The 26,199-nt window shown below is 51.6% G+C and overlaps 1 protein-coding gene and 1 long non-coding RNA gene across 2 annotated transcripts; both read right to left on the bottom strand.

The window, feature by feature from the left end:
• Positions 1–7,634: 7,634 nt before the first annotated feature.
• Positions 7,635–9,482, bottom strand: LOC128838374 (uncharacterized). Its single transcript, XR_008445169.1, has 2 exons — positions 8,988–9,482; positions 7,635–8,089 (listed from the first exon to the last, which is right to left on the bottom strand). It is a non-coding gene; the product is annotated as an uncharacterized LOC128838374 (long non-coding RNA).
• An 8-nt stretch (positions 9,483–9,490) lies between these two features.
• Positions 9,491–24,373, bottom strand: LOC128837941 (C-type lectin domain family 4 member K-like). The gene is made up of 5 exons (XM_054029643.1): positions 24,249–24,373; positions 12,159–12,266; positions 10,926–11,024; positions 9,983–10,134; positions 9,491–9,553 (listed from the first exon to the last, which is right to left on the bottom strand). The coding sequence occupies exons 1-5, from the start codon at positions 24,307–24,309 to the stop codon at positions 9,491–9,493; spliced, it is 483 nt and encodes a 160-aa protein (XP_053885618.1). The 5' UTR covers positions 24,310–24,373.
• Between the last annotated feature and the right edge of the window lie 1,826 nt (positions 24,374–26,199).

Genomic DNA, 26,199 nt, shown 5'->3' on the forward strand with positions numbered 1-26,199 from the left:
CACATCAAATTTCTGCTCATAAACTAGCAATTCCAATTCCTCTTGTTTGTTACCCAGGCTCCTAGCATTACTCTACAGGCAATTAAAGAATTTCTTCTCTTCATTTCCTTTGGTTCCTTGATTATCGGTAATTTTCTTCTTAACATCTTGATTCTGTGCTGAGTGCTATATCTTCCCTCTTTTACCCTCCCCTTTTGTTAATAGTTTAACCGCCTCCTGACTACTGTAGCCAGCTGGTCCGCGAGAAGATTGATCCCCCTTCTTAGGAAGTGGAGACTGTCAAAACTATACAGCCCCCTCACCCCATGGAAGGTGGAACCATGTTCCACAAACCAAAGCCCTCCACCACTACCTACCCAGAGGTTCACTTCCAGAATCTTCTGCCGTCTGTCTTCCTTTGCTCGTGGGACAGGAAGGATCTCAGAGAAGATCACTTGGGACATTCTTCTTCTTCTTCAGCATGTTTCCGAGTCCCCTGAAGTCATCCACTATCTGTGAGCTATCCCATGATGCAGCGTCATGAGAGTCGATATGAACCATCACCGATGGAGCCTTTCCCATCGACTTCACAAGCCTATCCCATCTTAGAGTGACGTCTCGTGTCTTGGTTCTGGGAAGGCAGTGCACTGTCTTGTCATCTGCCTGTCCCTTGCAACATGTGCTTTCTATTCCTCTGAGCAGTGAATCTCTAACAAGGATTGTCTGCCTTCCTTGGCTGGTTGGAGAACTCTTTGTGGGTAAATCTGATTTTCTCACAGGCTTAGGGTGCACAGTCTCTCAAACGTGATGAAATATGAACTGCCATTCCCCAGGTGTGTCCTGCACATCTCTCCATTCCCATGGGCCTGCTGGATCTTGGAAGGTACCTGCCCCAGGTTCCACACTGAGGACCTGGTGTCAATTGGAAACTTCTAGCTGTGTGGAATTCCTGCCAGTCCTCTTCTCTCGATGGCCAGAGGCTGCCCATCTAGTCTATCTCCGGCTGTGTAGCATGTGGCCGTGATCTCTTGCCTCTGAGGTTTATGAACTGCCAGGGCTCCTCTCTGACTTCCTCTCTCCCTGACCCCTTGGTGTCCAGTTCCTTCCTTCCTTGAAGTACAGAGTATGGATGTTTCCTGAAGCTGGATTTCTTGGAACTCCTCCACTTCTCTGATTCTCAGTAACATCTCTACCTGCCCCCCCTCCCCCCACTCCAACCATCTTCTCCTCCAGCACAGCTATCTGCTTGTACTTTCTGCACAGGAATTCCCTTCTGGCAGCAAACAGGACTGAGAACATGGCACATCCTTTGCCGGTCACCCCCCACTGTTACATCGCTGGCCAGCCTGAAACCACATGTGCAGCTGAACCTGGAAGGAAAGACTCCAATACACCCTCTCCAAACCCCTTCAAAACTCTTCTGTTCACTGCTTCTGTTTGCGGATCTCGAGTTTACCTAACAAGTGACTTTTTACGCCAAGTCTCCTTGCTTAGCTCAGCTCAGCTCAACCCCTCACTACCAGGGAGCAATTAACCACTCAGAGACCTCAAACAGCAGAGTGATCAAAGCTGCAAGGGTCAGAGCCTCACGGCTTTTGTGGAGGCACCGACAGACCTGTCCCAGCTGCATTCTTGGGAGCCCCATGACCCACCTACACAACCTGTACACAGAAAGCAAACAAACAACCCACAGACCGACCAAATGCACCACTCATCAAGTCCTGGTTCCCCCAGCCAGAGTCTGCAGCTACACCCTCCTGTTAGCTGCTTCTTTTCATAACCCTCGGCTAACACCTGGGTGGATGGGCAGCCATCTTGGCCAGCACTAAGAAGAGGTGGCTACAGAGGCCTTTGGGCTTAGTGGAGCTGCAGATGGGGGATGGGTAGAAGGTGCAGGGAAAAGGGCGGCAGGAGGTTGAAGGAGGGAGGTGGGAAATGGCTGCAGCCAGCCTGGGCCACAGCAGACGGGCAACGGGGTCTCCCTCTCGTCACCAGGGGAGGGTGGCGGAGGAATTGGTGAACCTGTCACCATTGTATCCATCCCCACAGCTTGTACCGGGGGCCAGGAGGAGGGAGGTTCCCTTTATCCAGAGAACAGGCACAGGCAGGCCTAGCTCCCCCATGGGGCCTCAGCCCTGAGCGGGTGGGATGGAGGTTGGGGCTGAGAAGGGAGTTCAATCTCCATGGCCCATCCTGTCCCCTCAGCTCAGTGCGTGAGGAGAGGACCAAGCCAGGCCAGCTGTGGTGCTGCTTTGTGCTATTGACATTGTCCCCTGGCATGGCCTGGGACCCACCAACCCAGCTCACAGAGCCACACAGAGCTGTTGGAGGCTCACGACTTCCAGCCTGGCTTGGTTTGAACCACAGCCCCAGGCCCAGAATCTCCATATCGATTTCCCAGTTCCCTGGGCCCATCCCCCTTGCTCCCACGTTCCTGGCAGGTCAGATTTGTGCTCTCTGACCACTGACAGGATCCATCTTAGCGTGTCGCTCTTGGGCTGCGTTTACAGCCATCCTTTTAGGCACATCTCCCCCCACTGGTGCAGCAGCACTGAAGAGGGCAATGGGGAGATCACCAGGGCAAACCAGCCCCTGTCACTGTCACCCTGCGTCGTCTCACCCTGCTCAGAGCACTTCCCCTGGCTCACACCATGGAGCTCTAGCAGTGCTTGAGCAACAATGGCCGACTTCCCCCAGTGCTCCATGTAAGCCAAGGCCTGTGAGCCACGCTGAGCAGGAGGTGATCACTTGACAGCGATGTTATTGAACCCTGCAGGGTCTGGTAAAACATTCGCTGCACTTACTCACCTGAATAGTCCCGTTAACTTCAACAGGGCTGTCCCAGGGAGTAAGAGCTGCAGGATTAAACCAGGCACAGAGCCCAGATCTCTGGATGCACAGACCCTTCCGTCAGTGTTAAACCAGTTCTTGGAGAGGTTCAGTCATGGCTTCGAAATCCACTCCTGATGTGGGAGGCTCCGAGCTGCGTGGTCCTCCTCTCCTCTGGCCAGGACCCACCACGTACCAGCCGCTGTGCACCGGTCACTCAGGGCTAGGAAGGAATGATCCCCACAGACGCTGACCCATTGACTACAATGGGCTGGAGAGGCCTGTCAGCCAGGGATCTGTCGTTTTTATGAGACACGCTGCCTTACCCCATTTTAAATGGGCCAAATCCTCCACTGGAGCAAAGCTGCTGCACCAATTTACAGCAGGTGAAGAGCTGGTGCCTCTGTCTTCTCTGTCCTGACAACACACCTGTCCCCAGAGCGGGAGAGCGACGGTGGGACAAGACGATGATGATCAATGCACGGCTCAGGCAGTGGAGCTATAAGGATCTCTGGGATGTTCGATCACTGGGAGGCATTCATGGACAGAGGTCTGTTCTCATGGGACGGACTCCGGCTAGGTAGGAAGGGAAATAGATTCTGGGATGGAGGGTGGCACAACCGATTAAAAGAGCTTTAAAGAAGGAATTTAGGGGAGATGGGAGATGCTCATGTAATCTCCAGCCCTGACTTTAACATTGAGTGGGAGGAAAATCAAGTAAGAGCAGATACAGCAGTGGAGAAAGGAACAGCAGAAGATAGGAGAAGGAACAACAAGAGGAAAGATAGTGCCCATAGCAATGACACTAACAGTCACGAGGGCGATAAAGTGATTGTACCTAATCAGGTGAGGAATCTGGGCGAAGCCGAGCAGAAACAATTAAGATGTCTGTACACCAATGTAAGAAGTCTGGGGAACAAAATGGAGGAACTAGATCTACTGGTGCAGGAAATGAAACCAGATGTTACAGGGATAACAGGAACATGGTGGAATAGTAGGCAGGACTGGAGTACAGATATTGAAGGATAAGTGCTGTTCAGGAAAGACAGAAATAAAAGTAAAGGTGATGCAATAGGTAGGGCCCACACTTTCCTGGCTGTGAGAGCTGACAGATTTCTTTACCAAATAGTCACCAAACCAAGAAGAGGTGATGCCATTTTAGACTGAGTGTTGGTGAGTAGAGAGGACCTCCAGAGAAGAGCTGGCTGTAGGGGACAACCTTGGTTTGCATGAAATGAGCTAATTCAGTTTCAACTAAATGGAAGGATAAACAAAAGTAGGTCTGCAACTAGGGGCCTTGATTTCAAAATGGGAAACTTTAAAATATTAAGGCAATTAACGAGGGGAATGGACTGGGCTGAAGAACTCAAGGATCTGAAAGTGGGGGAGGCTTGGAATTACTTTAAGTCAAAGTTGCAGAAGCTCCCTGAAGCCTGCATCCCAAGCAAGGGGAAAAACTTCCTAGAGAAGGGTTGCAAACCAGGCTGGATGAACAAGCATCTCACAGAGGTGATTAAGAGAAAGCAGAAATCCTATAAGGAATGAAAGATGGGATGGATCACCAAGGAAAGCTACCTGCTGGAGATCAGAAAGTGCAGGGATAAAGTGAACTGTCAATAGCCAAGCACAGTTGGACCTTGGAAACGGAATTAAAAGCAACAGTAAATGGTTCTATAGCCATATAAACAAAAAGGAAACAAGGAAGGAAGGAGTGGGACTACCAAACACGGAGGATGAGGTGGACATTAAAGAGAATCTAGGCATGGCCCAACTCCTAAACTAATACTTTGCTTCAGATTTTAATAAGGGAAATGAGTTTCGGGGTAGTGGCAGGCAGGGCCGGCTCTGGCTTCTTTGCCGCCCCAGGCAAAAAAAGCCTCCGCCCCCCACCCCCCCCCCAGCGTGGCAGGGGAAGGCGGCTGGAGCTCCGGGGGGAGGGCAGCGAGCCCTGGCCGGGGCTCCGCTGTCCCCGGTGGCCAGAGCGCCGGGGCGAGGGCGGCAAGCCCGCCCGGGGCTCCGCTCTCCTCGGCGGTGAGCCCCGGCCGTGGCCCCGCTCTCCCCGGCGGCTGGAGCCGGAGCACCGCGCCGCCCCCCTCCAGGTGCCGCCCCAAGCACAAGCTTGGTGGGCTGGTGCCTGGAGCCGGCCCTGGTGGCAGGGTGGCTAATGGAAATGGGGATATGGAAGTAGAAATTACCACCTTTGAGGTGGAAGTCAAATTCGAACAACTTAATGGGACCTAATTGGGGGGTCCAAATAATCCACATCCAAGACTATTAAAGGAACTTCCAACTGCAAGCCCAATAGCAAGGATTTTTAATGAATCCATAAATGCGGCGGTTGTGCCCTGTGACTGGAGAATTGTTCACATCCTACCTATTTTTAAGAAAGGGGAAAAAGTGACCCAGGAAACTACAGGCCTGTTAGTCTGACCTCAATTGGATGCATAGTTTTAGAACAAATTTGGAAGGAGAAAGTAGTTAGGGACATAGAGGTAAACAGTGATTGGGATAAAATACAACACCGTTTTACAAAAGGTAGATCGTGCCAAACCAACCTGATCTCTTTCTTTGAGACGATAACTGATTTTTCAGACAAAGGCAATGCAGCAGATCTCATCTATCTGGATTTCAGTGGCATTTGATACAGTTCCACATGGGGAATTATGAATCAAATTGGAGAAGATGGGGATTAATGTTGTTGTTAGTCCCTAAGTGCATGACCTTGCATGTGCACTATTGAATTTCATCCCAGCGAGCTCTGCAATGGGCAGATAAAGGGGCAGAAGGTTTTGCCACATTGTTTCTGGGGAACTTCGTCCGCTGCTCACAACAGAGTCTGCGCAGCAGAACCCAGCTCAGAAAGTGGCTTTGATTCTCCACTGAGACAATAACATTCTTTTATCTGGGAAATATGGTCACCCGACGCCAAATACAACCAATTTCCAATCTAATTCCCGGCCTTTTAAGGAAACTAGCCCCTCCCCTGTCCCGAAGGAAAGCAGTTACTGCTTCAGCTCTCAGCACATCCTCAAGAGAGAATTTCCACGGGATGCAGAAGACTCACTCTGCTGTCAAGACACAGTCGTGCTGGCTTTGGCACTGGGCTATTACTTTGAAAAGCAAGGGCCGGGTTCTGTTCTCACACCAGTCTCATTCTATTGTCTTCAGTTACTCCTGTGTCTGAGAGACCAGAATCCGACCCCCAGCATATAAACCCAGCTCAGGATTCTTTTCCCCATCTAATTGCAGCCTGGCCTGAGGGTTGCAGCCTTAAGGCGTGTGTCATGACATTGTCCCTTCCAAAAATCGTGGGGATGCTTTTAATGGCCTTCTGGCTATTGGGGCAGGTTCTGGGCAGGTTGGGCATAGCTGGGATGAGGGTCAGCCCAATTTAGAATAACTTTTTTTCCTTTCAAATGTGTCTGAAATGGGCACTTCTTTGTTTATTGGGCAGTTTTTGGTACCTGTGCTGTCGACTTCACTTGCTGTTCTGTTTTACTTTCATATGGACACAATAGCAAAAATATGTGAGTATTTTAAAGAACTCTGACTCCAGTTCCGTCATCTCAGAGCTTAGTTAATGCTGAATATGGAGAAGCAATTAACCATTGGAACAACTTACTGAGCAATGTGGTGGATTCTCCATCTCTTGACATCTTTAAATCAAGATTGGATGGCTCTTTAGAATCCGTGCTGTAGCTCAACCACAAGCTATGGGCTCTATGGAGGGTCACTGGGTGACAGTCTCTGGCCGGTGTTATACAGGAGGACAGACTAGATGATCACAATGGTCCCTTCTAGCCTTGGAATCTACGTAAGACGCATTACCAGTAGCAGGGCAACTCACCCAGGGCCAGGCTGACTTGGGCAAGTGGTAACTGCCTAGAGAATTTCACATCGGTGCAAGAATATTTTGCGCCCTAGGCAAAACTTCCACCTTGTGCCTCCCACCCCCACCCCCAACCCCAGAGCATCGCTTATTATAAACTTTAAAAAATGAATACTGCATAATACGGCATTGTTCATTATATTTAATACATATTCGGCTTGATAATTTATTAATTTCAAAGAGGTTTACACATTTAGCCGGTGCTGGGTGAACATCTCAGACATTTTGGGCACCGCTTTTTGGTGCCCTCAAATCTTGGTGCCCTAGGTGACTGCCTAGTTTGCCTAGTGGATGCACCGGCCCTGCAGCTAGGTCAACAATTAAAATCCACTCCAGCAGGTAATGGCTGAAGGTTGTTGCCAGCTGGTTGCTGTTCATCATCTTCTGTGGAAAGAATCTCATGGTCCCAGTAGAGAGGTGCCCCCAAACCACCGTTATTGGTAGCTTATTGGTTAAGAACTGGATGGGTCTCAGAGATGGAGCTGCCCCATCTCCAGTGAGGAGGGGGGATGTTGGTAGAGGTCCATCAGCAGAGCTACCTGCTGTAGACATCAATCCGCAGGGCTGTCATCTTTCTCCCAGTACTAAAAGCCCTTGGAAATAAATATTACAAGTCTTGGAGGAAGAGCCTGAGATGCAGAAAAACAACAGATTGAGTCCTTTCAAGGAAGTGACAGTTTGGGAGCTACTGCTCCTGTTGGGTTGGAAGGGACAGATATATTTTGATACATGGCACAGCGGGTCAGGAATAGGAGAATTCGAAGACCTGTTGAAGTTGGTGTCCCAGCTGAGACTGGATTTATCTCCCCGGTGGAACAAAAATATTTTGCAACGTATCTTGCTTACCACATACAAGTAGACATTTTAAATGTATGTATAAATGGTTCTGACATCATCATAACATCTGATCCAAAGGTGCAAAAATTAGAAATTCAAGTCAAGCAAATCATTATTTATTGGGTGATTGTGAAACAATAACTCCATGAGCCAAGGACTTTATTCAGTGACAGACCAGGAAACATACAAATTACAGAGCCAGCCACACTGAGCGGCATAAGGCAGCTGTCTCTGCTATAGCCACAAATATCACACCAAGACAAAGCGTCCCTGCGATGCACATCCCATGCGCCCCCCCTCCAGTGCACAGGGCTCCTCATCGGCAGGTGTCTGGAAAACATGCTCCATAGCTTGTAAATTAAGGCGCTTTCTGAGGTGCTGGGACCTGCATGTCACAGCCCAGCCTGTCCATGGGCCTGCTTACAAATCCACTTAGAAGGCAGAGTGCAGTTGGCATCATTCCACCGCTTCAGCTCCAATGTGCGGGTCTCAACACAGTCTTCTCGGCCTTCTGTCCCCTGATCCCAGTTGTCTGGCTGATTCTGCGACCAGAACCTACAGATCAGAGTGTTAATGTCTCAAGGGAGAACCACAGCCAATTCCTGAGCTCAGTTCTGCTCTGTGGACTCTGTGGTTGGCAGGGGACCAAGACACCCAGCAATGACGCGGTGAATCGATCCACCCCGCGGCCACCCCTCAGAGTTCTCTACAGCTCTTGTGGCCATGGTAACGAAGGGCTTCTGACGGCTGGGGGTAGCAATGGCCCTGCGCCTGACAGGCCAGCAAAGAGCCCAAGTCAGTCTGTGGCTCCAAATGCTGACAGCAGCAACTCCGATCTCAGTGCCCAGAACCAAAGCACGTGGCACAGCACGTCCCAGGCACCCCCGAGATGGGAACGCAGGAACGGGAAGAGAGGGCAGCGGGGGTCAGTCATTAACTTCTCCAGGGCCCTGCTTATGGGCCTCGTCCACAGCCCACTGAGGTCACTGCACCGACTGCAGCTGGCTCCGGCCATGTCCCCGGCCGCACAGCCTCCCCTTCCCCAGCCTGACAGAGGGGAGAGCGCAATGCAATCCCAAGGAGAGCGTGAACCTGCCGCTCACTCCAGACTCACCTGGCTGTACTGAGTTGACTTGGGGCCAGATCCTCAGCTGGTGTAAATCCCTGTGGCTCATTCAAATCAATGCCGAGTTACCCCAGGGGAGGCTCTGGCCCTGGGTCTCAGTGGCACTGAACACACGCTCCGTGTTTAGGCTCCTGCTCTGAGCAAAGGGGCATTAGCAGAAATTCCTGAGAGGATTCATTGCTGTTGTGGCAGCGCCCGGGGGCCTCCATCAGGATCGGGCCCACTGTGCCGGGTGCTGCATAGACACCAGGGGCCGTACAGACGCTGCCCGAAGGCGCCTGTGACCAAACGTGTAACAAATAATCACTTCTCTCAAGCTTTACTCACCCCCTGCTTGCGTCTGCTCTGTAGTCTGTGCCATCCACCCAGCGCCAGCTGCCTTCTGTCCCCCAGTCAGTGAGACCAATCCAGTGACCTTCTCCCTTGGTCTCCTTGGAGAGAAACTCCTGCACAACACAGTTTGCAGCATGTCCAGGTCACCCAAGAGAGGCTGCAGGATGCAGCCGGAGCTGTCTGGGCTGAACAGATTTGGGGGAGAGGAAAGGGCGTCTGGTGGTGTGAGCTGGGCACTGGGCAGCGGGAGACATGGTGCCCTGCCCCCAGACGCTGACAGTGACTAGCTGGGAGACCCTGAGGGAGTCCTGGAGCATCTCTGTGTCTGTGTCTGCATCTGTATCTGCCTGGGGCTACCAGCAGCGACCTGTCTCAGAACACTCCCCCCACAGCCCCTCAGAGCTGGGCTGCGGCAGTGACTGACGGACCTCAGAGTTCACACCAGCGCCCTGCCCTTGGAGGAGACAAAGCTCAGAGCAGAGAACTGGGTGCAAAGTCTAGCCCTGCCGGAGGGTGGGATTTTCCTCCTCCGAAAGTGCCCCAGAGGCCTGGGGTGAGGGCTACAGTGGGCACGTGGGGAGAGAGGATTCTCTGAGAGGCACATGGCCCCTTGCACACAAGCCTTCCAGACAGAGGTTTCTAGATTGTCCAGCAGGAGCTCAGGACTGGGGAGAGGGATCAAAACGTGCTCACTGGAAAAGGTCATTGGGTTTGCAGGAAATGCTACATTGGAAGTAGGGAAAATCAGAAATGAGCCTGACCCCAAACCTCCCTCCCTCAGAACCCCAGACTCTGGGAAATCCAGATCCTGGCACTGTTTGTCTGCCCATCTCTGCTTTTAAAGTGATGGGTGAATCCCCAGAGTGAGGTTCCAAGGCTTGGCATCCTCTCCGATGGTTTCCAACCTCAGCTGCCACCTTCCATCTCCTTCTGGTATGAAACAAGGCACTGACCCATTGTCCAAGCCCCTAGGAGCTTCCTGCACTCACCTGTTCTGCCTCGGAGGAGACAGAGGTCAGGTGCAAATCCTGAGACACACAGAACCGCTCGGCCTCATCCCACGACGTCCTTTCTTGTGAAAAGTAATAAAAGTTCCCATCGTAAAACCTCCAGCCTCTGGAGAGCTTTTTCCACACGTCACCTAGGAGCAGAGACTGAGGTGAGACGCCCGGGCTAAAGTCACAGGGACACACGCAGGGAGCTCAGGGTTTCTACTGCTGCATTTCCCCTGCCCTTCAGCTGCCCCAAGCTCAGGGAACTTCTGAATCCTGATACTCCAGCATCACAATAAGTAACTTTTGTGGCTACATGATGGATCCCAAAGAGCGCTGGAGAAAGCAGACACCACGGGGTCACTCCCCCAGCACTGAAATGCACCTGCATCTGGGCTGGAGCATGGGCGCTGGTCCCAGTGCAGAGCAGCACGGCTGTAATGGGAAAGGGGAGACTCACTGTTCAGCTGAACTGGCAGGGGGAATTCAGGATGGGGAATGTAGCTGCCCAAGGTGGAACATCCCCTGGTTCTGTATCAACATCTTTCAATGATCATAAGTGGTGAAGGTCTCGGGTCTTTTCACTTTGGCATCTCGCCCAACACCCTGCCGGGGGCGCTGGCTCAGTGATGGGTCTGAAAGTAACGCCCCATACGCTGAAATGCCAGTATCACTTTTTGCCTGTGACCTGACGGGTTTGGAGCATCTAAGAAGAGCTGGTAGCTGGGTGCTCCCATTAGGCTAACGAGGCCCAGGGTGTAATTTAACTCCACACAGATCACCACGGTCTGGGCCCAGGTGCAGCCACCGGTGATTTTTAATGGAAGAGAACTCGGTGCTGGTGAAAGGCGCTGCGCTGTCAGCCCTGGAGCCTGAAATCCTCCGTTTATCCTCAGCACCAGGAGAAATGGCACCAGCCAGCACTGCAGCTAGTACTTACTGCAGCCATCTTGCACTGCTCCTCGTGCTGCACTGACATTACCCAGCTGGGCTTTCAGCATCCGGACTCCTGCCTGCGCTTCATCCAGTAGCTGCAGACCTAGAAGAAAGTCACAGCGACTTCAGTGGAGATGCAGAACACTTGATTGTCAGCACGTGTGGTAGAGCAGCACCTGCAGGCCCCTGTGTGCCAGGCGCTGTACGGACAGGAGGGGACAGTCCCTGCTCTCAACAGCTCACAGTCAAAATGGACTCTAGGTGGGAGAAATAAAGGATGATTTTCCTGCTGGGGAACTGAGGTGCAGGGAGATGTGCCCAAGATCACACAGGAAGTTTGCAGTGGAGCTGGGAAGTGACCCCAGCTCTCCTGAATTCTAGCCCTGTCCCCCCAATCTCCCCAGCCTCCTCTTCCCAATCGCTCCCACCTTGTGGCTGTGAGTGGGTCACCTGCAGCATGGGGCAGAGCTGGGGCTGTAAGAACATCCCTGGACTCAAGCCATGGCCCTGGGCTCCAGGCTGGGATTTTGAACAGCCCAGCTTTCCGGCGTGTTCTGTGCCGGGCTTTAGTTCAGGCCCATCTTCTGATTGGACGCTGAATAACCTGATCCATGGACCGGTTTGTATGTGCAGCCCTGGGCCAGACAGACAGAGCGTTGTGAGACGTGGCCACAAGGGGGCGCTCTGCCTCCAGCAATGGGACTGTGGCTGTTACCCAAATTATTGGAGCTGCATAGGACGGGCTCAGGGACTGGGGGGGAATTGAGACCCACGAGTGCAGCTCCACTGACGTCCTGCTTACACCAGGGTCTGAACTCAGCCCTGTGTGTCTCATGAGCTGCATCCGTCTGTCCCGCGAATGCAATCCTGACAATACAGGGCCATGGTGAAAACTCTGGAGCGAAGGGAGCAACAGGGAAAGGACAGAAGATGTGACCACTAGTCACCCTGCTTAGGAGCGTGGGGCGGATGCAGCCAGCCTGCCACTGCCAGGAAGGGAGCTAGGAGGGAAGCTGGAGCAGCCGCCCGTCCCTGGGAACAGAGCCTCCGTTGGCAGAGGAATGGGAAGAGCAGCAGCTCATTAGACGGGGGCTGGGACCACCTGGCAGGGACGTCTATGGAGGGGAGTAGGTGGATGCCAGGTACCCACCATCCCTATAGGCCGGAGAGTGCTCAGCTTCCAGGCCAAGGGAGGGGAGCCGACCCTGATGCCTAAGACCCTCGTCCTGCGACTTACTGTCCGATCCCTTTGCTGACGCATCCGAGGCGTTGTCAGGCTGCAGAAAGACTTGGAGCTTCTGCACCGCTTCTTCAACCGCTTGCAGCTTGCTCTGTGCCCGGAGATCTAGAAATCACATGTCTGCAGGTCAGCGACCGAACTGAACTGCGGCTGGAGACCAGCCAGGCCCGGGGAAGGAATATGCTCTGAGTGCGAGCCTGTTCTCTATGAGTTCTTTCATTTTAATCTTGGAAACCTTCCCTCCCGAGGAGGGACACAGGCAAAGCCAAGGCCCCGTTCGGGGCTCTCTCCTGGTGTATGTTACACCGTGTTAACGTAGGGCGTCAGCTCTTTGGAGCAGGGAGCTACAAACTCCAGCAGAGCAGATTGGGATTAAATCTCAGGAAAAGCTTCCTCACTATCAGACCAGCAGGACGATGGAACCAGGGCCGGCTCCAGGGTTTTGGCCACCCCAAGCAGCCAAAAAAAAAAAAAAAGCCGCGATCGCAATTGCGATCGCGATCTGCGGCAGCAATTTGGCGGGAGGTCCTTCGCTCCAAGCCGGAGTGAGGGACCGTCTGCCGAATTGCCGCCGAATAGCTGGACGTGCCGTCGCTCTCCGGAGTGGCCGCCCCAAGCGCCTGCTTGACAAGCTGGTGCCTGGAGCCGGCCCTGGATGGAACAGACGCCTCGGGGGGTTGTGGAAGCTCCTTCACTGGAGGTTTTCAAAAGGAGGCTGGAGCCGTCTGTCTGGGATGGGTCAGACACAACAAATCCTGCATCTTGGCAGGGGTTAGACTAGATGCCCCTGCGGTCCCTTCTCACCCGATGGTTGTGTGATTCTATGACCTCATTTTCCTGTGTGTTTGTGCAGCACCTAGCGCTATGGAAAGCAGGAACTGAGTGCAGCTTCTGGGCTCTGTGGCCGTCCAAGTGCTTATTAACAATCCTGACAGCTCCGCTCCTGGTGTGTCTCAGGGGCCTGTCTCCTAACTGTAGCCCCAGACCCTTAGAGGTGTTCAGGCCCCAAACTCCCAGTGATTCCAATGGAAACCAGGAGCCCAAATGCCTCTGAGGATCTGGGCTTGCAGGACTATTGGCCAGCTGCTCAGATGGTGTCAATCTGACTTCAGAGGAGCTACTTCGATTGACACCTGCAGAGCATCTGTCCCTAAAAATCAGCCTTCACTCCCCTTAGCGCTGCAGGGCCAACACGGCGATGCTCCGGGGAGCCAGCTTCTCTTCCAGCTTCTGCATCATCAAGAGACTTGTGATCTAAGTGCTGTCTGCAGAACCTTTCCCGCGATCAGACGCGGGTGAGTCAAGAGTGTGCTCTTCTTACCAAGAAGGCTAATGGCATTTTGGGCTGTATAAGTAGGGGCATTGCCAGCAGATCGAGGAACGTGATCGTTCCCCTTTATTCGACATTGGTGAGGCTTCATCTGGAATACTGTGTCCAGTTTTGGGCCCCACACTACAAGAAGGATGTGGAAAAATTGGAAAGAGTCCAATGGAGGGCAACAAAAATGATTAGGGGTCTGGAGCACATGACTTATGAGGAGAGGCTGAGGGAACGGGGATTGTTTAGTCTCCAGAAGAGAAGAATGAGGGGGGATTTGATAGCAGCCTTCAACTACCTGAAGGGGGGTTCCAAAGAGGATGGAGCTCGGCTATTCTCAGTGGTGGCAGATGACAGAACAAGGAGCAATGGTCTCAAGTTGCAGTGGGGGAGGTCTAGGTTGGATATCAGGAAAAACTATTTCACTAGGAGGGTGGTGAAGCACTGGAATGAGTTTCCTAGGGAGGTGCTGGAATGTCCTTCCTTAGAAGTTTTTAAGGCCCGGCTTGACAAAGCCCTGGCTGGGATGATTTAGTTGGGAATTGGTCCTGCTTTGAGCAGGGGGTTGGACTAGATGACCTCCTGAGGTCCCTTCCAACCCTGATATTCTATGATTCTATGATCCGTCGTCTGTCTCTGGGTCCTTTCACTGCAGTATCTGAGCACCTCACAGGCTTTAATAAGATATTTAATGTCACACGACACCCCTGTGAAGTAGGGAAGTCTCCTCCCCCCGTTTTACAGGTGGGGAACTGAGGCAGAGACAGGTCTCATAGACCTTACAGCCAGAAGGGCCCATCATGATCATAATCTGACCTCCTGCAGGCCACAGAACCTCACCCACCCACTCCTGTAACAGGCCCATAACCTCTGGCTGAGTCACTGATTGAAAGACTTCAAGTGACAGAGAGTCCACCATTTACACTCGTTCAAACCTGCAAGTGACCCGTGCCCCAGGCTGCAGAGGAAATAAACCTCAGGGTCTCTGCCAATCTGACCCCATTGAAAGGTGGATCAGGACCCGGTTAAATGGGAGACTACAACGGGTCATGCTCAAAGGTGAACTCTCAGGCTGGAGGGAGGTTACTAGTGGAGTTCCTCAGGGATCGGCCTTGGGATAAATCTGATTTAACGTTTTCATTAAAGACCTTGGCACAAAAAGGGGGAGTGCGCTAATGAAATCTGCAGATGACACAGAGTTGGGAGGTATTGCCAGCGTGGAGGAGGACCGGAATATCATATGAGTAGAGCTGGACGACCTTGAAACCTGGAGTAGTAGAAATGGGATGAAATTCAGTAGTGCAAAATGCAAGGTCATGCACGTAGAGATTAACAGCAATATTAACCCCCATCTTCTCCAATTTGACTCATAATTTCCCATGTGGAACTGTATCAAGTGTCCTGAAATCCAGAGAGATGAGATCTGCTCCATTTCCATTGTCTAAAAAAATCAGTTACCTTCTCAAAGAAAAAGAAGGTTGGTCTTGAAAGAGCTATCTTCTGTAAAACCGTGTTGTATTTTATCCCATTTACTGTTAACCTCTATGCCCCTAACTCAGGGGTGGGCAAACATTTTGGCCCGAGGGCCACATCTGGGTGGGGAAATTGCTTGCAGGGCTGGGGCAGGGGGTTGAGATGCGGGAGGGGTGTGGCAGGGGTCTCAGGGCAGGCAGTTGGGTGCAGGAGGGGCGCAGAGTGCAGCAGGGGGTTCAGGGCAGGGGGTTGGGTGCGGGACGGGTGTGGCAGGGGGCTCAGGGCAGGGGGTTGGGGTGCGGGGTGCAGGAGGGGTTCGGGCTTCGGCCCAGCACCACTTACCTGGAGCAGCTCCGGGGTGGCAGTGGCGTGCACTGGGGCCAGGGCAGGCTCCCTTCCTGCCTGCCGTGGCCCCGGCCCCGTGCCGCTCTGGGAGGCAGACGGCACCATGTTCCTGCGGCCCCCGGGGAAGGGGGGGTAGAGAGCTCCGTGTAGTGCCCTTGCCTGTGGGTACCTCCCCCGAAGCTCCCAATGGCTGCGGTTCCCTGTTCCCAGCCAATGGGAGCTTCGGGGGAGGTACCCACAGACAAGAGCAACACACGGAGCTCTCTGACCGCCCCCCCCGGCCCAGGGGCTGCAGGGACGTGGTGCCGGCTGCTTCCCGGAGCGGCACGAGGCCTGCGGCACCACGTGGGGCAATCCCGCGGGCCAGATCCAAAGCCCTGAGGGGGCAGATCCAGCCCGCGGGCCGTAGTTTGCCCGCCCCTGCCCTAACTACTTTCTACTTCCAAATTTGTTCGAAGACCGAGCATACAATTGAGGTTAAACTAAAACGTCTGTAGTTTCCTGGCTCACTTCTTTCCTGTTTCTAAAAAATAGGAACTCCATTAGCAATTCTCCAGTCACTGGGTCTGACCCCTGAGTTTATGGATTCACTAAAAATCCATGCTGGTGGGCTTTCAATTTCATATGCCAGTTCCTTTAATATTCTCGGATGGCGATTATCCAGGCCCCCCAGTTTGGTCCTATTAAGCTGTTCGAGTTTGACTTCCACCACAGATGTGGTAATTTCTACTTCCATATCCTCGTTCCCTTTAGCCAGCCTGCCACTACTCCTAAACTATCTATTCCCTTTATTAAAAACGGAGACAAAGTATTTGTTTAGGCATTTGCCCATGCCTAGATTATCTTCAATCTCCAACACATCCTCCGTGTTGGGCAGTCCCTATTTTTTTATATGGCTACAGAACCATTTACTGTTGGTTTTAATTCCCTTTGCAAGGTCCAGCTCTGCTTGGCTCTTGGCAGTTGTCACTTTTCCCTGCACTTTCTGATCTCCAAGAGGTAGCTTTCCTTGGTGATCCATCCCATCTTCCATTCCTTGTAGGATTTCTGCTTTCTCTTAATCACCTGTGTGAGATGCTTGTTCATCCAGCCTGGTCTGCAACCCTCCCTAGGAAGTTTTTCCCCTTGCTTGGGATGCAGGCTTCAGAGAGCTTCTGCAACTTTGACTGAAAGTAATTCCAAGCCTCACCCTCTTTCAGATCCTTGAGTGCTTCATCTGAGTCCATTCCCCTAGTTAATTGCCTTAATATTTTAAAGTTTCCCATTTTGAAATCAAGGCCCCTGGTTGCAGACTTAGTTTTGTTTATCCTTCCATTTAGTTGACACTGAATTAGCTTATGATCACGCAAACCAAGGTTGTCCCCTACAACCAGCTCTTCTCTGGAGGTCCTCCCTACTCACCAACACTCAATCTAAAATGGCATCACCTCTTCTTGGTTTGGTGACTATCTGGTGAAGAAATCTGTCAGTTCTCACACCCAGCAAAGTGTAGGGCCCTACCATTCTGATTAGCACTTGTCCTCCGATCTATACCTGGGAAATTAATGTCTCCCATAATCACACAGCCCCCAGGAGTATATATTTCATTAAAGGTATTCTGGAGGTCTCTATCCATATCCGCATAGGATCCTGGGGGTCTGTAGCAGACCCCAAGCACTATCTCAGGGGAGCCTCCGGAAGCTTTCTTCCCCAAAGTGATTTTGGCCCAAACAGTCTCTGATTTATCTGTTCCAGCACTCCTAATTTCTTTACTATCAGTCTATCTCATCATTAATGTAACCCTTCTGCCAGGCCGAGTTGACAGCAGCAAGGGCCGGGTTCAGTACATAGGGGTTCCCTTTCAACAATACAATGCAAAACCGGCTCGAACCCCCACCCAGTGACCTAGGAAATTACACACACACCCCTGGGTGCCTCAAGGAGGAAATACTTCCCCTCTCACAAGCACAGAGTCGGTGTAGCAAAAATCTTTAATAACATGAGGTAAACAACTCAGCATTAAAACACCACAACTAGGGTTCATAAACACAAACCATAAACTAGAAGACCCACCCCCAAGCAGATGGGGCCGTGTCCTTCTCCCTTTGGTTCTTGAATCCAGCAACTCAGTGCAGCCCCTCCCACATCCACAGTTTTTGTCCTTGGTCAGTGCAGCCCCCCCAGAGTTCAGAAGTTCATCTGCAGAGTTTACCTCCCAGTCTGGGTGGAAGGGGAGGAGGTATGGGGGCCACCTACATGCTCTGCTGCTTGTGTCGATGGCCGACTGCCACGCCTCTCCGTGGGGTTCTGCTGCAGTCTTCACCGCAGGCCACTCCTCTCCGCCAGCCGTCCTGTTAGGCACTCCTCTCCGCTAGTTGTGTAACCCATAGGATTATTTTGCTAGCTGTTATACCCTACGAATCCACCCAGCTGTATGAATTAATGTTTCTTTTGTTGAAATTAATCCATTTTATTCTTATATTTTATCAGTATTAATTCCTTGGAATCTAGGATGTGTTGAGGCACGTGTTTCCTAATAATACGTTTTGCTGAAATGGAAGAAGCCTATCGGCCTGTAAGATCTGGAAGATCTGCTGTATAGCAAAAAGTAGAATTAGTTTTATCCGGCTTCTACAACTGGTTGGTAACTGCAGGTACACCACAACTTGAGGTCATCATGATAGCCTAGGCTGGCAGTTTTGGAGTGAGATAATACTTATTAATCTATTTAGAAAGTAAGTGTCATAACCCACCAACCTATAGGAGAAGGGTCCCCATAAATTTCTTAGGGTACGGAAACAAGATTTGGGTATAGTAGGTTGGGCCTGAATTACATAGGTCAGGATCCTATAAAATACCTTGTAAGTGAGTTCTTGGGGGAGCTTCTTAGTTAGTTCTTTTCTTAAACTTTCTTCTTGTAGCTGCTTTGGAGTTAGTTCTTGTCTTCTTCTATCTATCTAGTCTATCTTCTATCACACTATCAGCTCAGCTTGTGCAGTGTAGTATAACCACTCAACATTCCTAACCATGGGGGAAGCCAGCACCATCGTGTAATCAGGCATGCCAGGAGTGAGGCTGGTCCTTCACCTCCTATTACTGGGTTCTCAAGGAAGGGTGTGAGTATGCTAGGTTAAGTTACTTATAATAGAAATGTTACCACCAGGAGTTTTGGAATACTTTTACTATTTTGCAGTTATAAGTTTCATTGCATTCCTTATTTTTCTGTTAATGGCAATAAAGATTTTATCAATTTGGTATTGTTCTCAGTGTATGTGTTCTTGCCAAGCACCCCGAGAATCCTCTCCCAAAACAGAACTCTCTGAGTTTTAGGACTCTGTAGTCTGAATTGGATAAGAACCTATGAATCTTCTGGTCGGATGCGATCAGTGGCAAGCCATAAAAACTAACCCATCAAATTCAGGTCAGCATATGGGGGGGCACCTTACGTGCTCTGCTGCTCGTGCCAACAACCGATTGCCACGCCTCTCGGTGGGGTTCTCCTGTAGTTTTCACCATGGTCCACTCCTCTCTGCCAGCTGTCCTGCTAGCCACTCCTCTCCACGAGCCATCCGGCTACCCGCTCACCAATATGTCTTCAGGTCCCCCCACTACTTAACACAACTCTCAGTGATTTCAGCTCTTAGTAACTTCAGCTGTTAGTAGGGGAGCCTCAGGGCTGGTGCACCACTAGCCCAAAGTAGATCTAATGCTGAGATCTAGGTATCAGTGAATTCAGCTCTGCAGCATATGTCAAGACTCCAGATGGAGTCAAAATTAGCTCTGTTATTACACCATGGACAGAGGAGACAAAGTGCTGTTTAGGGCCCTCAGACAGGACTCATCCTACTGGGTACAAACACCTGGCCCCAGCCTCTGTCCATGCACAGGGTTTTGGAACCCATGTACCTTGCCTTGCGAGTGCTACTTGATTGAGGGCGAGTCCCTCCGTCATAAAAGGTCTACTGTCCTTGATTCACCAGCATAACAACACTTCATTACTCCTGCCCAATAACAAAGAGACTGGGGATCCCACAGCAGCCAAAGTGACCATTTAGACCAGCAGTCCATCATGCTAGGCAGGGCGGGTGTCCCCATGCAAACGAGATCAGCCCCTGAAGTCCTTCTCCACAGCTCACCACCAGATGTCAGGGTAGAGCCCATTCTGACTCTGCTTACATCAATATACAATGCAACTGCACTACCTTTACCTTCATTTCTGTCTTTCCTGAACAGCACATACTCTTCATTGTCCGTACTCCAGTCCTGGCTACTATTCCACCATGTTTCTGTTGTCCCTGTAACATTTGGTTACATTACGATCCTCTTCAGCCTTAGGTCCACATCCCATAACTTACCTCCCAGCAGACAGCTCACCCTTCTGTTCTCTGGATCAGCTCTGGTGCCAGGCCTGTCCATTCTTCTTAGTAAGAAGTCACCAATCACGTAGACCTGCTTCTTCCTGGTGTTGGTGCCATTCTCTGGCCTTCCTCCTGTTCCTTCTGCATGCAAGTCCTCTTGTCTTTTCTTCTTCCTTGCGATCTACTGCAAGTCATCCTCTGTCCTCCTAGGGCTGCGAACTCTGGGTATGTACATTGACTCTTCCCGTCTTCTTGTAGGACTAGTTGCTCTTCTCTTCTTTCAGGCCCTCCCACCTTTTGCTACTTCCAGGTGCAAGTCTTCTTCATTTTCCAACTCAGCAAACCTATTCCTGAGCTCTAGTTCTCCTTCACTAGCTGGTCTTTTCCTCTACTCGGTTCTCATCATCACGTTTCCACTGGCCACTTTACTCAACCAGCAGTCTACCTTCTGAGTCCTCTAGTCCAGCTTCGGTCTGCCAGTCTTGAGTTTTCCCTTCACCCTCCTCTCGCCTTCCCTCCATCATCTGCTCGAATCCCCTTCAAAACTCAACCATAGTTTCCACCTACATCTACAAATCTCGGCTCTTCTCATCCTTCAGCTCTCTCAGGTGGCAATTCATGCAAACAACCTCTTTTCAGGTATGTGCTCCAGGATCATGTACATCCTGCAGCTTCCACATCTGGTAATCTTTACTGTCTCTTCCATTGCTTGGGTCACTACCACTGCTGCCTCTGTGTCTGTCACACCCTTCCCGCCTAAGCGCCAGTTAAGCAGAAAGAAAACCCCACACAACACAAAAACAGAATGCCACCGCCCCTCCCCCAAACTCTCCTTACAGTCTCACACTCTAACTCCCCTGTTTCCAATTGTTTGCTGGCTTCTTTGCCACAGCTTGGCTAACCAGGGAAGCCCCACCCCAATCTGATGTGATCATAGGCTCTGCATCTCTCAGCGCCCTGCGCGTACCACCCTCTGCAAACTGAACACAACAACCCAGCAAGCAAATTCTCAAGAACCCACTTGCCAGAGGCGACGCATAGGGGGTGTTGCAGGGTGAAGCCCCCCCCCCCCCGATTTCTGCTTGGCATGTCGGGGGCGGGGAAGGAGGAAGAGAGGCTCTGCCCTTCTTCTGCTGCAGCAGCCAGGCCCAGGCAGGGAGTCGAAGGGACAGGACCAGCCACTTCTCATGTCGGCCGCTCAGGGTCTCTGCTCTGTGCAGCGCAGCGGCTGCCTGAGAGAGCCTGGTTGGGGAGGTGGCGGGGGCTACCCTGTCAAGGCCAGGCTAACAGGGACAGGGGTCGAGCAAGCTGGATTTCTGTTTCCCCACTGACACATTTCCGGATCACTCGGCCCCTGTCGCCAGCAGTGGGGCCCTGGTGGGGGTGACCCAGCGCCGCGCCTCCAGCCAGACTCTCTCATGCAGCTGCTGCACTGCACAGAGCAGTGACCTGGAGCGACCAGCTTCAGCTGCATGAGACGCGGCTCCCTCCTGCTCCTGGCCCCGGCCCGGCTGCCAGGGAGAGCGGCCGAATGTGCTGGGGGAGGAGGGAGCCGCAGCGGGAGAAGGACAGAGCTCCCCACAGGTAACTCTGGTGGGCCTGGGAGTGCATGGTGGCGCTGGGCTGGGCATGGGGGTCGCTGGGCAGAAGAGACGTGGGGCAGTCACGTGTCCTCCCCTTTAGATTGTGGCCCCCCAGCATGGGGAGGCACCGTCGTCTGTGCCACTCACTGCCCCTAAGGAACAGGGGCTTGTCTCCCCTCTCCTCCAAGAGCTCTCCACTCCAACTCCCTGTTTTCAGCTCTGTTTGCTGGCTCCAGGGCAGGGACTCTTTGGCAGAGCAGGGAATTAAAATCAGCAGTCTGAGCCCCCAGACAAGCGCCCGAACCACTGGGCCGTCCGGTCTCTCCGTAGGGCATTTCCATTGTGTCATGAGGACACCTGGGGCTGAGGCTCATACTGGTGATAGGTGGTCAGGAAAGAACCCAGCATGACCCTCAGAGCGCAGGTTGAACATGTGGGGCTGACACATGTGATCTGAAGTCAGTGAGGTGATGCTCAGGCAGGATGAAATACACCCAGATCATCCCTGACAGGCGGGTGTCTAACCTGTCCTTAAAAACCTCCCGTGATGGGGATTCCACGGCCTCCCTAGGTGACCTGTGCCGGTGCTGCACCATCGTTAGACTTAGAAAGTTTGTGCTAGTATCAAACCAGCAGGGCAAGATCTTACAACTCCATTAGAACTCCCTGGAGTAGGAAATTTATTTGGGGGACAGACTGGAAACACGGTCGATATTCTGCTGAAATTTGGTTGTGCCCCCTTCCCTCCCCCCCCCCCCCCCAGTCGAGGCAGCTGGCCTGTATGGAAGTTGGCAAACGTTGGGCTTGGAGCTGCAGTTGAACTTACATAGAAGCGTCACAGCCAGGAGGGACGTGGCCAGGGCAAGACTCAGGAGGAGAAGGACAGCAGTGACGATGCCCCCCGCCCTGGGCCGCCAAGGGGCTGGTGTCTTGGGAGGATTTCCTTGAAGGAGAAGAAGAAACGTATCCATGGAAAGTTACAGCTCAAATGCCACTGACCGAGCAAACTCCATCCCCCAAATCCAATAACTGCTCAGCCTCCTATTCCCTGACTGTGGTTAACAGCAACAGCGGAATCAGGCCAAATAAGCTCAGAACCGACCTGAACTCCAATGTGAAAAGCGACCCTCCCTAAATCAGGAGTGACTCTAGTGCCAGGCAGGCGTCCTGTGAGAGAGATCTGGGAGCAGGATTTTCCCCCTGCCTCAGCATTTCTTGAGAGGGACGTTTAGGGCTTGTGAAGTCCAGGCCCAAAGGAGCATTTTTAAATGAGAACAGGAGCCTGAAACAACTTATGAAATATCAAAACAATGAGGCAATGAAATGAGGAGAAAATGATTCCTTGCAGGAGAAAAGTGGGGCTGACAGCAGCAGTGGGCTCAGAAGGGCCTTTCTCCAGCATCCCTGTCTAATAACCCATCCCCAGGATTCTGGGCTCCTCACTGCAAGGCAGACAAGGGGCGAATCACAGGGCAAAGCCAGAAGACTGTGTCTCCCCTGCACATTAAAGGGAGAAGACTAGAGCTGCATTCAAGCCAGGATCTATGTGTAGACAGAAGTAAGTGTGCTCTGTGTGGTCTGGATTTGGTCTCCCCAAGGTGAACGGCAGCTGCTTGGAGACCCAAGACTGTCAGATTCTCCTCTCCCTGAAAGTCTCAGCCTGCCACACCCCATCCCTATCTGATCTGGGCCTCAGCCATTAGCTAGCGCCGCTCCCCCATGGGAACCAGCAGACAACACTCAGATGCCCAGATAATCCCCTTACATTGCAGAAGTGGCTTCTCTCACGCTAACCAAAGGGTGAAGCTGCCTCTCACGAATCTACTGAGTTTACAGTTCTCAGCCTTTCCTGAAACAGATTCTGGGAGGAGCTTCTCTGTCACCCAACGCACACTACATTTTCCCCTTGTGTTTTCCTTTGCCGCTGCAGAGAACCTAGCTGAGCTCGTGCGTAGCTGCAGCTGCCTACGGCGGCACCCTCCACTTCCATCAGCCCCGTCTCCCTGCCTGTCTCCAGACCCTTCCTGGGCGTCTTTCATGTGTTCGAATCCAGAACAGCTGCCACACAGCATCTGGATTGCACTGAAACCAAAGGGGATAAACAAACCCCCGGAGCAGGCCCTTGTTCAGCTGACACCTGCCCAACCAAACATAAGAACATAAGAACGGCCAAACTGGGTCAGACCAAAGGTCCATCCAGCCCAGAGTCCTGTCTGCTGAGAGTGGCCAGTGCCAGGTGCCCCAGAGGGAGTGAACAGAGCAGGGAATCATCAAGTGATCCAGCCCCTGTCGCCCATTCCCAGCTTCTGGCAAAGAAGCTAGGGACACCATCCCTGTCTATCCTGGCTAACAGCCAATGATGGACCTATTGGCCATGAACTCATCTAGGTCTTTTTTGAACCTGTTATAATCTTGGCCTTCACAACATCCTTTGACAAGGAGTTCCACAGGTTGACTGTGCATTGTTTGTTTTAAACTGGCTGCCTATTTATTTCCAATTCCAATATATCTTTTTTGGGATGGGGGGACCACATCTGCACGCAGTATTCAAGGTGTGGGTGTACCGTGGATTTATATAGAGGCAATATGATATTTTCTGTCTTATTATCTGTCCCTTTCCTAATGATTCACAACATTCTTTTTTGACTGTCACTGCACATTGAGTGGATGTTTTCAGAGAACTCTCCACAATGACTCCAAGATCCCTCTCTTGAGTGGAAACAGCTAATTCAGATCCCATCATGTTATAGGTATAGTTGGGATTATGTTTTCCAATGTGCATCACATTGCTTTTATCAACATTGAATTTCATCTGCCATTTTGTTGCCCAGTCACCCAGCCAAAGCACTGAGAAGGGCCCCTTGTGCTGGGAGCTTTAGGAAAACAGCCTGGTCCTTTTCTCAGCACTTCCAGCTCCATTTGCTCCTTGTCCTTGGAGGAACAGGTTCCCTTACCCCCGTCCCTGAGCCCTGGGGAAAGCCAAGGAGAGACCAGCGGGAGTCCAGGGTCCGGTGCAGCCTCTTGTGCTTACCTTTGGGCTGGGGAGCAGCTTCCGTCATCGGCATGTTCTCATAGATATCCTCATACTCCATTCTCCTGCCTTCGCGCTGAGCAGAGTCCCTGATAACTGGCCTGAGGGTCCTTTCAGCAGCCTGCTGGGTTAGAGTCTCCCTCTGACAGCAGCCCTGGCGGAGGGGCAGGGAGGTGAGGGAGGAAGGATGGGGGTGGGGTGTAGGGGAGAGGCGGTCAGAGGGGGAAGGATGGGGCGGGGAAGGGAGGCGAGAGGCGGTTAGATGGGGGAAGTTGGGGGCGGGGGAGGAGCGGAGGGGAGATGTGGTTGGATGGGGGAAGGAGGGGGAGGGGATTGGGAAGGTGGGTAGATGGGGAAGGAGGGGGAGAGGGAGGGAGGGGAGTGGGGAGGTGGGCGGATGGGGAAAGAAGGAGAGGGAGTGGAGGGGAGAGACGGGCGGATGGGTGTCAAAGTTAGACTCAGGACTCATAGTTTGTCAGACCACTCTGTTTTATTAGCACAGCGCTCTGCTAATACATTCAGATAATGTGAGCCTCCATGCAAGATTCGAACAGTCTTATTTATACAGATAAAAGGGTACGAACTAAACAAAGGGACAGAGAGAGCAAAATTGTAAAATATGCATGGAGCATAATATGCATGTCCTGCTTCCTTGTTAACTCTTATCGATCTAAGACTAATGCTTCACCAATTGCCCTTAAGTGGCAAGTTAAGCAGTTAATGTCTGCTTTCCTGCCCCCCTGGCTTGCAGCATTTCTCATTTCTACTTAAAGGTACATACAGCATTCTTTAATTCATTCTATTTCTTTAATATAATTCATTTCACTTTCACAATCCCTCCTTTTGGTCAAGCTTACGCAAAGACCAACAATTACTGGGTTCCACATATTAAGAGTTCTTTATCTCTTCGTTCATCAGTGATATTTAACATCATCATATTAGCACTCTGTTTTGGGGCAGTCACCTGGGTGGCATACCTTACACAATTCTGGATACAACAGGAGATTAACTGAAAGCATACAAAAATCATTAGGATTCCAAACAGGATAGTCAGGGCTCCCTGAAACAACCAGTTTCCTGTGCCAGAGAAATTGAATAGGTTACTTAGCCACTTCCATAAAGAACTTGGCTCTTCATGGGGAAGATATGCAATTTGTTCTAAGTGACTAGCGCGATCTATTACCTCATTGGTGTCGTCAGGTATGAACACACAACATTCTTTCCAATGAGAGCACAGGTCCCTCCTTTGGCCGCCAGCACTATGTCCAATGCCTGATGGTTTTGGAGGGCCATCTGTCGGATCGCCCGTTTCTTTGGCCAGGGTCTTTAAACTCTCTCCGGTTTCATTTGCCATTATTTCAACTACTGCTTGTAACCTTAGGAGCCTTTTTGCATGGTGTATTACTGCCCCAAGTGGGATAAGGGAACCGCCAATGGCCTCTTCCCAGGTCAAGGGGCTTATGTTATTTACATACCATTGGGCATCTGATAAGTTCCTTCTTCTTCGCCTGAAATTACGCAGGCGTTCTCGTGGGAAGGACCCCAGCACTCAGAATTGTGGGAAGAGTCGGGCGGGATAACAGATACCTGACCAGTTAGCTGGTAACACAGTATAAGCTTTGGTCCCACAAACCCAATGATGGCCTATTAAGGCTGGGAAGGGTCGGTTGCTCCCATTTGTCACATAGGTGCCTACAAAGGAGGAGTAATATCCTCCGAAGGCACAGGGTAATTCTCCTTACGAGGAGTGGTGTTATTCGCATGGCATTGAAAGATTGTATTGTTTTCACTAAGATTACTGTAGGGGGAACAGGAGATTGATTTTTCTGTTTGATCCCAGGTTGAGAAAAAATTCATATCCCCATACCCGGCCTGCCACTCTTTAGTTTTGTTCGAATAATCCCATACACCATTGGCCACAATATGCTGAAGGCAATGACTTTTTCCCAGA

This window comes from Malaclemys terrapin, chromosome 5, assembly GCF_027887155.1.
Source record: "Malaclemys terrapin pileata isolate rMalTer1 chromosome 5, rMalTer1.hap1, whole genome shotgun sequence".
Taxonomy (NCBI): Eukaryota; Metazoa; Chordata; order Testudines; family Emydidae; genus Malaclemys; species Malaclemys terrapin.

Excerpts from the sequence above, each read along its gene's own strand:
- LOC128837941 (XM_054029643.1), bottom strand. The coding sequence starts at position 24,309 with ATGGAGTATGAGGATATCTATGAGAACATGCCGATGACGGAAGCTGCT. Across the intron at positions 11,025-12,158 it reads GTCAGCAAAGGGATCGGACA|GTCTGCAGCTACTGGATGAA; the intron begins GTAAGTCGCAGG and ends ACTTTCTTCTAG. Across the intron at positions 9,554-9,982 it reads TCTCCTCCGAGGCAGAACAG|CCCTCACCCCAGGCCTCTGG; the intron begins GTGAGTGCAGGA and ends TGCCCACTGTAG.